The sequence below is a fragment of the Bicyclus anynana genome, chromosome 3 (genome assembly GCF_947172395.1).
Source record: "Bicyclus anynana chromosome 3, ilBicAnyn1.1, whole genome shotgun sequence".
NCBI lineage: Eukaryota > Metazoa > Arthropoda > Insecta > Lepidoptera > Nymphalidae > Bicyclus > Bicyclus anynana.
Window position 1 is genome coordinate 16,927,814 of NC_069085.1, and position 15,419 is coordinate 16,943,232.

The 15,419-nt window shown below is 36.5% G+C and overlaps 1 protein-coding gene across 4 annotated transcripts in view; it reads left to right on the forward strand.

Annotated features, from left to right (window-relative positions):
* LOC112048897 (pseudouridylate synthase RPUSD2) overlaps positions 1 to 15,419 on the forward strand; it is a 505,733-nt gene that overhangs the window by 464,714 nt on the left and 25,600 nt on the right. For all 4 annotated transcript variants that reach the window (XM_052891150.1, XM_052891149.1, XM_052891152.1 and 1 more), the window contains one exon: positions 8,230 to 8,316. In XM_052891150.1, coding sequence (XP_052747110.1) covers positions 8,230 to 8,316 — 87 coding nt within the window. The remainder of the gene's footprint in view (positions 1 to 8,229; positions 8,317 to 15,419) is intronic.

Consider the following 15,419-nt stretch of genomic DNA (forward strand, 5'->3'; position numbering starts at 1 on the left):
TGTTTCTCCATCATTTAGACGAAGTAGATAATGAGAGGAAGAGAAAAAAATTATTTACTGTCAAAACGATGTTACTAATTACTAGCGGACGCCCGCGACTTCGTCCGCGTGGAATTGTATTTGTCACAAATCCCGATGGATTTCTCCGGGATGAAAAATAGCCTATGTGTCAACTGTCAATCCAGAGTAAAATATATTTCCATTCCAATTTTAGCCAAATCAATTCAGTAGTAGCGGCGTTAAAGAGTAACAAACATCCATACAAACTTTCGCGTTTATTATATTAGTTATAACATTTTTTTAACAATTATATTATGAACTTCGAGTATGTCATCTTGTAGAGTCAAGCGTTATACACCAATTTATTTTTGTAACATTTTTTTTTTTTAAATTTTTACAATTTTACATATTAAGGTATATGATTAGAGGCACTGAATAGCATAAAGGTAACGCACAGCCTGTGGTAAACATATTGATAACAATTTGCATATATTTTTTATTTTTAAATATAATGTACTACTAATAAGTGATAAGGTGAAAGTTTGCTTAAACAATCTTTAATACGGACGAAGTCGCGTGTGTCAATAGTCAATATTTATTTATTTCAATTAGGCTTAGTTTACAAGCACAGTTTATTATAAGAGAATGGTGATAATAATTAGTCGAAAACTAAATTAAATTTACGAGGGTTCCAAAGCGCCTTGGTCCGAGAAGACCTTATTTATAGCGTAAGTGGAGCATACTTACGCTCGTATATCGTACAAAAATCGCCGCTCCACAAAAGCCCTGATATCGTCACTCATCGTCCGATATGACGGATGAGCGGTCATCCATTCACTGACAAATGCGTATGTCGATACGCCCGAAGCCCGAAACAAACGTGTTATTAGAATGCCCTGCTGACAATCGACTTTTGCTGATGTTCTCATATGTCGAACGAGCGTCGTTCATTATAACATCGCATGTTTACTACAGTATTTACATACACTGAGAAAAAAAGGCTACGTAAATGAGCAACGTACGTAAGTAGCTTGCAATTTACTACTTACTACGGGTGCAGCATACGTAACAAAGGTCCCGTATACTTAGTAACGGCACAGAATACTGTGACGTTTAAAAGCAACACCATGTTCCATGCTTGTGATTAATAGAGTGGCCTACTTATAAAAGTATGTTCCACCAATACACTAAGTATGTTCCTCCAGTATATTAAGCATTTTATCACGTTTGCCCGGATTTATTAAATACACTTGCACGTATAGTTGAATTGTTTTGTTAATCGACTAAAAAAACTGGTCTAAGACTCTGTGATAGCCAGACCTTCATCTATCATATCAATCTTAATAGCTGAAAGATTTTCTTAATAGCTGAAAGAATGCCTCATGCTTCCAATAAAAATTACGAAGATCTAGGTAAAAAATATTTTCTATTATTCATATAACCGACCATATGCATATTTTGAGTTTTGAATTTGAATTGGAATTAGCGTTGTAAGTCTACGTCTACCCGCAGATTGTTCTAAACGTAAAATGATTGGGAATACACAGAAAGGTCGAAACGTAGAAAAAATTAACGCTAAATATTCAATGAGCGATGGTTCAGAATGCTTTAACCCATAACTTTTAATGTATAGTTTTTAGTTTAAATCGATTTTCAATGCATTAAAGCCATCTCTGTTTCTCCACTCAATACTGAATAAAGCTATCCTCTTCCTATTTCACACAAAAGGTCGCGCCATAAACAAACCCGACTGGAAATGTTTACGTTGAAGCCCGAATCAAAACTCCAAAGCCTTATGTCGCCGGCAAAGTGATGAATCGTTGCCGACTTAACTTCAGTGTGAATAGTTAAGAGTTTGACTGCAGTCACATAACTGAGTGTTGTGCTTATTCTTTAATGTAGAAGATTATTACTTACTAGCTGCGAGTCCTCCGCGGTTCGTCCTGTCCTTCCCCCTGTCCCCGCTGAAGTGCGGGGGTATGGGGTATGGTATGGTATTATATTTTGATATAAGTGCATTAAATTAAAAATTACAGCCGAGACAAGAAAGAAGAGGCTAAAAGCTTCTTACATATTCCATCCCGAAAAGTCACATCGATAAGTACCTTGCAACTTTTATAAATACGCCCAAAAAAGGATTACGCGGGAGGCGGAAACATGAAAAAAATGCGAGCAACGAACGCAGCTGAAAATACTCGAAATAACGCGAAGTTATCCGAAAGTGCGTAAATGTTCTAAATAATTTACAAGCTCATCATTTCTGTTTTGTGCCCGTTCATATCGCTGATGTGAGTTGTGATTATGTGTATAGCACGAGCGGGCTTGTATAGAACGGTGTATATTACTGTTTCATTTCATACAAATGCGAAATTATTTGTATGTATAAATACGGTCTTGATTGTTCTATTTGTATGTGTTCAGTTAAAAGCGTTGACTGAATTAAAAAGTCTTTGGTTTGCTTCCACGACATTTTATTTTTATTTAGAAAATTAAATAATTGTTACATCTACATTTGTACGTGCAAATAAACAAGAAGAGGGAATTATAGTTTAGTTTAAATAAATAGGAAATACAAAGAAGCTATTTTTAACCGACTTCAAAAAGGAGGAGGTTCTCAATTCGGTCGGTATTTTTTTTTTTTTTATGTATGTACACCGATTACTCAAAGACGCCTGAACTTTTTTTGTTTGAAACGGTATAGTCCCCATTTTGTCCCATTGCCATCATGTCAAGATCTGATGATGGAATCCTGGAGAAATTGAGGGGAACTTTCGAAAATTATATGAGTGTCTAGTGTGTTCGTATACTTTTCCATTTATTACTTTTAAGCACTATAATTTCATGAAGGTTTAAAATCGATCTGATGATGGAGCCATGAAACAGACGAGGGAACTCCTCGGCGATTTACAGCAGTTACCTTGCGTTTGGGCTTGATTAATTTGTATTAATGAGAGCTTTCCACATAGCTATGTTGTGACTGTCATTTAGGGGTTTGGTGATGAAGACCAAGGACAATTAAGGGAACTCCTTAACAGTTTACAGTAACTACCTTGTGTTTGCCTTGATTAATTCGTATTGCTGAGAACTTTCTACCTAGATGAGTTGTGTCTTTTATTAGGGGTCTGATGATGAAGACCAAGGTCAATTGTCAATTAAGGGAACCCCTTAACGGTTTACGGTAGCTACCTTGTGCTTGGGCTTGATTAATTTGTATAGCTGAGAATTTTGTATCAAGATGGGTTGTGACTGTCATTAGGGGTCTGATGTATTCGTTTGAGATGAAATTTTACACTAAAAATGGAAAAATAATAAAAAATTTTAATAAAAAAAATACAACCGACTTCAAAACCTAAAAACGTACCCACTAAACTAAAAAGCGAAAAATAACATCATAATATGTTCTACCTGCTGATCAGTATGAAGGCGGTGCTTAGCCGGTGTTGTCTTAATTCAAGCCATTTCTGACAGGACCACATGAAACAACACTGTCTGCAAAATCTAGATCTATAAGATATTCTCAAATGGCTTGAATTAATACATCACCGGTTTAGCACCGCCTTCATACTGATCAGCAGGTTGAACATATTATGATGTTATTTTTCGCTTTTTAGTTTAGTGGGTACGTTTTTAGGTTTTGAAGTCGGTTGTATTTTTTTTATTAAAATTTTTTAGTTTAAAGTTGCTATTTTTAGTAAATGTTATAATAATTAATAAAAAAATACATGCTTATATAAAATAAGTTATAAATAAACACATTTAAATGAAAATTAATTAAAATTTTAATAACTAGATAACCAATATAAATATTATTTAATCCTTTGTTAATTATCCTAATTTCATTCATGAAAACGAAATGTAATCAAAATTATGATTAGATAACGTCAACTCAATCAATTATGTTTGATTAATCACCGCGCCTCGGTGTTGTGTTTAGCCGCTCGATTGCAATCTAATTCAACTGAAAACGAGTTGAAATTCTCTAAACAGATGTTTGAAAACAGGGATTAAATTGAAAAGTAAGGGATTACCGCGCCGCCCGCCCGCCCACGGGATTTGCAATATTAACGGCTGCGGGAACAGGAATTACAAGCAACAACGAGGAAGCGCTATGTATAACTCTGTCACAGGAGAGTTTTAAATCGTTCAATAACTACTTTTTACAAGTTTTGCGAGTAATTCTATCATTATCTATTCATGCATTATAGATGCAGAAGTTGTTATTGGCAACTATTCGAATAATTTATTCATCTAGCACTGAGGTATTGTGATTGACGTGGTATGAATGAAATTTTCCGTCCTGTTAATGGCAAGCTCACAGATGTAAAGGCTCCGTTAAAATAAGTAAGACTTGTGCATCGTATTGCAAATAAATAACCCACAACCGAGCTAAATGAACTTGACTGACGAGTCAACGGCTGTGTTGATCCCCGTTGACCTGAATCGCCGCGCCGCAATCAACCGACGTTGATCGTTGCGCGCTAATTGTGACGTAGACTGGCACTGTTTAACGAATGCAGTTTAATTGGGATGTAGTTTACCCATATTATGTTACTCGTAGATATTATTATTATTACTGAATTGAATAACAATATTAAAAGTAACTTGTAGGTATTGTTAAAGCTTACAGACCAGCAAGCTTATTCACTATCTTTGACGTGTTCTAGTTGACATATAGGAAATAGTGATTCTATGTAAAAATGTCATCCGGTGCTTACTGGTGGATCACACAGTAGGTAATTTATATTTTATCAATTGATTTGACGTCTATTTTAATGGGTTGATAATAAAGACCAAAACAGTGAATAGGCCAGCAGATAACTTGAAAATTTAAAATTCCTAACTCGAGCTGGCTATCGAATCTGCTCTTGGTTGTACACCAATGCATTACCAACAACAAAGAGGAGAAATCTACACAATTTTATGTAGATAAATTAATAACGATACCGTTTATTTAACCGTCAGATATTTGATGTTAAGTTAATTAATATTATACCTTGGATTTAGTGATTCCAATTAAAATATTTTGATATCAAGTAAGCTCTGTACTGTCTGAACTAACCAACAACCGATCTAAATTAACTTGACTGACGTGTCAACTGCTGTGTTGATCCCCGTTGACCTGAATCACCGCGCCGCAATCAACCGACGTTGATCGTTGCGCGCTAATTATGACGTAGACTGGCACTGTTTAACGAATGCACTTTATTTGACATTTTTAGTTAACTAATATGGATACTACACTATGGTATGGGGTGTAATATTATTAGTAGAAGATCTGTATTAGAAACCACCTTCACCCATCTGTTTTTTTTTTTATGAAAAGTGTTTTATATCAAATTTAGTAGGTAGCATAAAAAAATCCTGGCCAAACTTATGAACCATCATTAATGATAATTAATAATGGTTAATAATAGTATCTTACTGATCTGAGACAGACTATATACATGTTATAAAGCCAGTAATCGTTCAATTGTATCTACTAACGCTAAATTGAAAAAAAAACTTATATTAAAAATTCCTTAAAATCTACTAAACCCTTAACTCCTAGAAGGGATGACCTCAGATATAAAATATAAATGCCTTAAGAAGGACGCGGTATCACCCCCTCCCTTCAACCAACCCTCCAACCCGCTGTAGGGATAAATTAAATTTTATATTAATGCAATATCTCAGGTCGAATCTACGTCTAATGAAATATTTAGAATTTATTATAAGGAACATTTTATTCTGCATCTGAATATATTTTTATTCCCTTTACAGAAGTTGTTTTCTGTTGGATTTCTCTTTGTTTTACTTGTGTTCAACAGCTTTGTTTATCTAATTGTAATATTAAAAATGGATTTGTATAATATCTATACTAATATTATGAAGCTGAAGAGTTTGTTTGTTTGTTTGAACGCGATAATCTTAGGAACTACAGGTCCAATTTAAAAAATTCTTTCAATGTTAGATAGCCCATTTATCGAGGACGGCTATAGGCTATATATTATCCCCGTATTCCTACGGCAACGGGAACCACGCAGGTGAAACCGCGCGGCGTCAGCTAGTGAATTATATGAATGTGTAATACAAAAATGGTGGATAAATTTCGTGATAAAGGAAATCATAGCCTTAACAGAGTATCACCGGTAAAAACCAATTCCACGTGAACGTCGTCAAAGAAGACTCATATTACCTACTCGTATAATATAAAATACTAGCAGACGCCTGCGACTTCGTCCGCGTGGTAAAGCTTCTCTTACTCGTACACTACGTACTCATATAAAACTTCTACTAATGTTCGGCCGCTCAGAGATTGCGTTTCAGACAGGTCGTGATCAAATGGGCGATGTAACTTCGAACTGGCGTACAAGATTGTTGAACTGCGCAGTTTCAAGGTTGTGCCAACTATTTGTCTTTGTAGTGCTGAGACAAAAAACAAGGCAATTTAACATGTTTGTCCCATTTAATCACGACCTGTCAGAAACGCAATCCCTGAGCGGCCGGATACTACAACATTGATGAGTTCCTTAATGATAAAGATGCTTGGAGGCCGTTGGATCAGCTTCCACCTTCACACAGAAAGTAAAACTATAAGAAATGTAAACAGTAATTGTTATCAATTGTAAATTATAATACTGTATGACTTTTCCAAAAGAGCAACTGTTGAGTTTCTTGCCGGTATCTTCTCAGCAGAACCTGCCTTCCGAATCGGTGGTAGAATCTTTACAAATAGTCAACTGACGTGTCAAAAGTGCTTGTAAACTGAGCCTACTTGAAATAAATGATTTTTGATTTGATTTGATTTGATATTAGGATCACTCAATTTATTTAAAGTCGCATTCAAAATCCGTTGCACAGTTTAAAAAGTTAATAAGCAAACAAGCGACATTGTTTTATACCATGTAAAGTTGCTACTATATATTAACTTGGCCTTTCAATTTAAAGTAAAATTATAAAAATGACGTGATTATTCATATTATAACAGCCATTGCTGTAATGTTCATGATAATTAACATAAAAAACACCGCGAAATGACGTCATTAAGGCTATTTTAAGGTGTGTCCATACAACACGCGTTATGAAAGCAAACTCTATATATTATTAATTTGTCAGAGACACGCAAGCGGGCCCTTAGGCTGAATGCTCATAAGGCCATCATTCTTCATCATTATTTAACAGAAAAATGATAATAAAAAAACTGATGGTTGCAATGCAATCTATATGGACATCATTTTTATTTCAGTAGCAAAAGAATTTGCCAAATATTTTTATTTTTTATTATCTAAACTAATATTATAAGCTAAGCTAAGATTTGTTTTTTTGTGTATTTATTTGTTACTCCGAAACTACTGGACCGATTTAAAAATAATGGCTTAAACATCTACGCCTCAAGTAAAGAGGTTCTGTAATATTCCAATAGGTATTTTACTATCCATTTCGGATAGGCCAATTCAGGTTACGCGTAGTCGTTACTCGGTACGAGGCCAGGCGTCTCCCCTGAGAGGAAAATCGGGCAAAATGTACGTTTTTTTTCCTATATTTTCCACTGATGAAATTCTAACCAGATCCGGATATAACAACCCTTGGGAGGTCGAATTTCTGTATCTGCCACGCATCTCTTATATATTAATATCAGATAAATAAGATTTTAGGTATATTTATAAGCTGGAAGGTAAATACTCGTAAACACCAATGAATAACTTCATAAAAACATGGCGTCCTTACAGTACGTCTACGGGACATTTGTGGCAGGGGTCCACAGATCCGCATCGTACATATCGGACGCATCGCATCAAATGGATTTTAGTATTTTTTTGTCTAAAAAGTGTTGTGTCAATACGTGTTGTAAAACAATAGTCCATTGATCCGCATCGTACGTATTTTCACGTTATCAACCCATACACGGCTCACTGCTGAGCTCGAGTCTCCTCTTAGAATGAGATTTTACCTATATAAAAGAACGGATTTTACCTATATAAAATTAAAAATCCATATAATGCGATGCGTCCATCTATCTATCTGCCATTATGAAGCAACTATTGTTTTACAAGACGTATTGATCAATCTGAAGCAATTTCAATAAAAATTAGAATATATCTTATTTATTAGTCTGAAATTATATTATAGTCCGAAATATGACATGAACTACTTTTATATATATTCCTACAAAAACGGACTCAGTCAATTAAATAATGAGATATTGAGTTGATATTTTGTTTAATTAATATTTTTTTTCTTTTGTTGCAGGGCGAGAAGGACAACGGCAAAAACTGTATTCTGTCCTGCGAGAAACGAAAAGCCGACGATTCAGACATTAACAAAGACTTAAAAAAGGTTAGACACCTATTTGTGTTTTTTGAATTATAACTATTATTTAAAATAAAACACTGACAGGTACCGTAGTAATTGTTAAATAACTATAAAATTTCACCAATGTGACATTGTAAAAGACTCAGATATACCTACGGTAAAACAGAACATTTTTTTTGTGCTTTCTGTTGTCATTATACCTTAATTGGAATAAAGACGTATTCTATTCTTCTAGGTACCTACCTAGTATTTGTTATTTTATTTGAAAATTAATAATTAAAATTAATTTTATCCTGTTGTACTACTTGACTCTGTTGTCCATAACTTTAATACAGAAGACGAAAAAGCTTTTTTTTTCGAAGAAGAAGAAATTCAAGTTTCTGTAAAAAAATATTGCATTTGTCTCTTTTTGTTTCGGTCTCTAAGACTTATTTTTATTTGCTTACTTATATGATGGAAAGGCAGCATTAATTCAATACAACTCCATAATGAAGACATTTCATCTACTCCACTGTCTCCAAATACACATTCAATACCTCGGATCACGCGACCTGATCGAATAGCACAACCATTGATATACAATTGCCGAAGATACATAACATTCGCACGCGAATGTTCAGGTAATGAACTAGTGTGGTATATCACGAATATCGCTGATATAGTGGTCGATTACCGTAAACGTTTGGCCTTCAAGGCTACACGACACCTTTCAGTATTAGATTCCAATAAGATATCCAGAAATATCAATACCTAATATAGCCTAGCGAAGCACTGCGTCTTAGTAACTAGGTAACGAAACCTACCAACACACCATACTGAGTTTATTTCTATATATTTTAACTGTCTCACTAGCCCCTCTAGTGTTAAGACTTCCGTGCTTCGAGAGAGCGAGACTATCAGCTTATGGTAGGTGTCCACCGATCCGCATCGTACATATTGGACGCATCGCATCAAACGGATTTTTAACTTTACGGTAGGTAAAATCCGTTTGATGTGATCCGCATGATGCGGTTCAATGGACGCACTTGTATGACATACAAGGAATACTAAAATCCGTTTGATGCAATGCGTCCGATGCGTACGATTCGGATCTGTGTACGCCTGCCATTAACGTGCATTCTGACGCAAGAGGATTTAACTCCACATACTTTCGATCTGTTCAATTCTGACCTTATTAGAACTATTACGGAAATTTTCAATACACGACAAATGACTCCAGGCTCTCCTCGTAGCTGGTGTGAACCGAAGCAGTACAGACTAACCTCTGGGCTAAAGACTTAGTGAAAATCACACGGATTTTAAAAACACGCAAATTATCCTTTTAATCATCATCATTTATCATTATCAACACATATTCGGCTCACTGCTGAGCTCGAGTCTCCTCTCAGAATGAGAGGAGTTAGGCCAATTTGCCTAACCCGTCTCATTCTGACAGGAGTCCACCACGATGGCCCAATGTGGATTGGCAGACTTCACACACGCAGAGAATTAAGAAAATTCTCTGGTATGCAGGTTTCCTCACGATGTTTTTTCCTTCATCGTTTGAAACGTTAATTCCTTAAAATGCACACAACTGAAAAGTTGTAGGTACATGCCAATCCATTGGGCTAATCCTTTTAATATGTTAGTTTAAATAAAGACAGGCAATTATTCTTTAAATTAAAGCCTTATTTAATTTAATTGTAAACCCTTGTCAGTGCCAAAACGAATAAAAACTACTAAAGTAGCCCTGTACAATTGCCAGATGTTTAAAAGTCATAAAATCGTTTAAGTGCACGCCGGGATTTCAACTGCACGCATTTAGAGGCACTCTGCCAACCAGTTGGTACGAATCAATTTGTGTATTTCCTGTACAACTAGTGTCTTCGGATTATTTTAGAAAAAGAACATCAGATACATTATTTTATACGACTAGTAGAATTGTGATTCTGATTATTGTAAATAGATTGATTTAATGATTACTTAATCAACACATAATCATATTAAGAAAAAAAACTGCAATTCAAAAGCTGTTTTATTTTATATTATACCTGCTAGCGAATTTTAAAATTAAATGTTTTTGATTGGTAAAATAATATTTTGAACCCCCATTCGCACGAGAGTTTTTTTAACGTACGTTAAAAAGCGTTCAAATACAACAAACGCATTCCCAAGTTCACACGACAGCGTTTTTAAAACACGACGCTTTTTTCGAGCAGTGTTGCATTTTCTATTTTGGGCGATGGATATAAACCTTCATTTAACTTCATACTATATTTGAACGCTTTTTTAACTTACGTTAAAAAACTCTCGTGCGAATGAGAGCTTAAGTGTCTGTGAGTAAAAACACTACGAGTGTTGAAAAATAACTTTTAAAAAGTTTTCTTGCTTCATTTCGTAAAAAAATATATCGTAGGAAATTTTCAGTATATTTATTTTCCATACATTAAACTGCATACTGCCGGCAAATTACCTTTAAACATATGTGCACGCTCCCTTAGTCTGAAAAAAAACTCCGTTTAAATGTTATCAAAAATCTTCAGACTAGCGATGTTTATACCGTTACTTAGCAATGAACAAACTGTAATACCATTACGTTTTGTTTATACAAAAAAGAAAAAATATAACCCATCCAGAATAGAATTACGAGTCGAGATAAGGAAAGTTCACCTGTTTACGTAAAAAGAGGCGAGCAGAGATATATCCCCCACTTTCAACAATAAAAGTTAAAACAAACGGTAGGAAATTTAATTAAGTCCGAACTTCAGAGAGCTACTCCTCGGATCGGGGTCATTTTGCTTTCATTATCTCCGCAAATGTCCTGTAGAGGGCGCCCTTAATTCACAGCCGAGAGTCGTGTTCTCTCACCCTAATTTGAATACATTAGGGTTTATTTAAAGAAAAGCGTGCGAAAAGCGTTGAATTTAAACGTTATTGCTAACGAAAACTCTTTGCATTAAAACTTCAAATACAATTACAGAAAAAAAAAATTACTTACCTACCGTTTGTAGGTGATTTGTCAGTCGTTTCATCTAAATGAAATTAAAAGTAAAATAATTTGTACTCTCAATAAAAATGCCTAGTCTTAAACCAATAAGCATTTACGTAATTGTGCGTACAATTCAACGTAAACCTTTACTGAAGTTTTCATGGTATTTATTTTAAAAAGGAATTACTTTTGTTTTTCTAAGTTAAAGTATTTTTACCATTAGCAATCCCTTAGTATATTAGCGCTGAGGATTTTCTGATAAAACTTCAACTAATCGAGGAGTTATTAGATGTTCTGAACGTCGCTTCTTCATTTCATTATAATTTTTTTTTTTTAAATAATGTTTCTTCAATAAAATAAAATTGAAAATTTTGAAAAACCCCCGAATGTCATAAAATTATTAAGTACACTCTCGTTCAAGTCATCAATATACCCTTTTAGTACGCTTTCATTTGAGACCCCACTCGAGACTATATTTGCATACTTCTTCTTACTAGGTTACTCTTCTTCTTACCCACATTCACCCTCCACAACTTTTAAACGGCTCAACCGATTTTCATCGAAAATGTCTAAGAACACTCGCAAATAAGTCACCTTAAATAAAAAAAAACAAATTGAAATTCGAATTTGCTTAACCGCTTGTGATCTATGGTGCCACAGACAGACTGACATACAGACAGGTCAAACTTATAGTTACTTTTTGCGTCGGGGTTTAAAAATCTGAGGTTATTAACCAAAATACTGCCGCAGCAGTTTATACAAAATGTATCACGTTGCCAACGGAAATATAATATTTATGCGTCCATACAAAATTTGCAATGTTAATCGCGCTTGATCCGTTTAATATTCGCCGACAAGATCGGTCTACCGAGCCGCTTGTGTTCGCGGCACGCCACAGATTCTCAAAGTTTTTACCTTGCGCTTACCATGTTTATCAGTTTTGATACTCCTCGCTTACCTTATGCAAAACTTCTTAAAAGGTTTATATTTAAAAAAAAAATCACTTTCATTGATGTAGGGTAGAGTTAGATAGTACTGGACACATACCGACTAAAAACCCCTTCTAAACGTTGTTCCTGCCATAGAGACGTCTTTTTCATTCGATTACGATACGACATTAAGTGGGTATATGGTTAGTAGGTAAGGAAATGTTAGGTAGTAGTAGGTTCATATACCTACTTTCGGAAGCCGATTTGCCTTTAAATTAATGTAAGGTGACAAAACAAACGCGTTTGTGTGTAGCAGACACGCATTGTTTAATTATTTAGAGTGATACAGGGGGAGGAGTGTGACATCAATACCAAAAACTGTTGCATAACAACCACCTACTGTTAGATGATAAATTATAAACATATTTTTGCTTTCCTGTGACTCCTTTAGATTCACACAAATGCGCGTATCTGTACTCCTTACTACCACAATCAACACGAAACCGGCTTCCGAGAATAGAATACCTATTGATAACATAATCGTAGTCCGCCATACTGGCCATGTACGGTTGGGCGAACATCAAACATCTTGACGAAATTTATTTATTATGTTAGGCGTAAGACGAATCTTTAATCATTTAACGAATCTCTGCGTCTCCAAATCCTCTCCTCTGTAGAAGGAGGAATGGCCCTGTATTGCGAAGTTAAAAAAAAATGTAATAATGATGCTATTGGCGGCTTTTATTGAAACTTTAATGAAGTCCTTCGTACCTGATCCATCATAGTGAACCTCCACATACATCTCATAGACATGAACCCCTTCAAGGTTTAGAGCACTTTGGCTACCACTGACCGTGAAGGGAAACTCGTGTAATCTGGTATCGACGTCAGTTCCCGTCAGAGCCGCGTTTGAATTAAGTCGATTAATTTTACGTTGATTTTCCGTCAATTACGTTCGGCGGACAGCTTTTGTTGTCGGACGCGTCGCCAGCACTCTGCACTCTTTTGACATGACAAAAGAGTTGCCTGTTGAAATTTTTTAAAGCGACGCTACTCTAGAAATATATATTTTTTTCATTTTGTATGTGCAAGTACAGAAATTATATTAGGTAACAATGATGTTTGAAGAAAAAAGAGGTAGATATCACATCACACTAATATTATAAAGGCGAAAGTTTGTGTGTAAGTGTGTAAGTACCTCTTTTACGCTGCAGCTACTTAAGCGATTTGGCTGAAATTTAAAATGGAAATAGATTTTGCTCTTGATTAACTCATAGGCTACTTTTCATCCCGGAAAAGTCCATGGAACCCGCGAGATTTGTGAAAAACTGAATTCCACGCGGACGAAGTCGCGGGTGTGCGCATAAACCACATTCGATGGCACACAAAAATTGTTTTTTTTTTTTTTTTTCTGTCTGAGTAGGTGCCGATAGCTCCCTGCGGAACCACTACGGCGTCACCGGGGGGGTTGGGCGAGCGCAGAAGCATCGCCTGATGTGACCCGAAGGCTGAAAGAAAGATAGAGGACGGAACGGCTCTCTAAGGGCGTCTCCTATGAGACTCGGACCTCGGCTTAGAAGGCCATTCTGGAGGAGATAACCGTGACCTGAGTGAATCAGTCCGGACGCCCCCAAGATCGTGAGTTAGAAAACCCACGTCCGGGTGACGTTAGATATCGGGGACCTCGTCTTCGCCGGCGAAGACGCTGTGTAGCTGTGTTACCTGGGAAGCATTGTCGGTTGTTATGTCATCGTCTGGATCGTAAAGGACGTTCTTGGGACGCCTCTGCTTGCAGTTAGCGTTTAGGTTGGGAGTGTAATTGCAGGCCTCAACCACTAGTTGGTTGGGATGGAAGGCAGCTCTGTCAAAATAGTTTTGAGAGAGCTGTTTCATGTACTTAGCTATTGTCGGTAATTCTAGATCTCTATGGAGGTCATTATTGCGTAAAAACCACGGCGCGCCCGTGATTTGACGCAGAAAACGATTCTGTAGGGTTTGAAGCGGCCTAAGGGTCGCTTTGGGACGGTGGGCAAACACTACACTAGCGTAGGTTAAGATCGGACGGATCGTAGTTTTATAAAGCGTTAGCTTTGAGCGGAGGGACAATTTACTTTTCTTATTTATCATAGCGTAAAGGCGGTGCATTACGTATGCGGCCTTTTTTCTCGCTTTGTTAACGTGCATGGAGAAGCTCATGCGGTTATCGAAGGTAACGCCTAGGTACTTGGCAGTACGTTGCCAGGGGATGGGTGCTCCGTAAAGGGAGACTTCTTTGAGTCCGGACTTGAGACGGGAGACCGCTTTGCCGGTGAAAAGCACGGCTGCGCTTTTCTCTGGGTTGACTTCTATACGCCAAAGGCGGAACCATTTACCTATAATGTTTACCGCCTTCTGGAGGCGGGCTCTAATGTGGACCCGGTTTACTGCCGTCGCGTACAGTGCGGTGTCGTCCGCAAACTGGGCGACGTGTACGCCCGGGTGGTCGGTGGGAATGTCGCTTGTGAAGAGCGAGTATAAAAGCGGGGAGAGCACGGAGCCCTACAAGCGGGGAGAGCACGGAGCCCACAAAAATTGTTTCAGTGGCGTTGTCAACGGCGCGATGACAGTGGGGCGACTGAGCTCAGGTTTGCTAATTAGCATAGTTTTAACGTGTCACTTGCGGTCCTCGTATAATCTATCTAGCACTTTTTTCTTCTAACATCATTGTTAAGTAAGCTATACGCTACGTTAGGAATATGAAACACCTTTAATGTCTTATTGAATGCTTTTTCTATTTTGTAAGACTTCTAGGCAACGCATCAATATTTTCTTACGCTTATTTTATACGAGGAGAGTTTGCGTCAATAGGAAATGGTCCGAATATGTATGAAGCCCAGGCCTGGTCAATGATAAAAATTAAAAAATAAACTTAAAATAATGAGCTATGGTTTATTCAAATGTAGGAATTCACTTTTAGGTTAACGATACATACCTCCAAGATGTCGATAAATATCTCCAAGATATTTAACACTAATACAGGTAGTAATGGTCGCATGATGTCATTTTGACGTTTTGCCATGTCAAAATGGTCATTTGATAAACGTCTAGAAGGGCGCCATCTTGTAATACATACTTCGAAAACTTGGGAATGTACTTTATCTTGTATTGATATATTACATTCCTTTCTCTTTATTTTTTTTTAGTTCGAATGGGGATGATGACTAGGTTGGAATATATTGATTTTTATAATA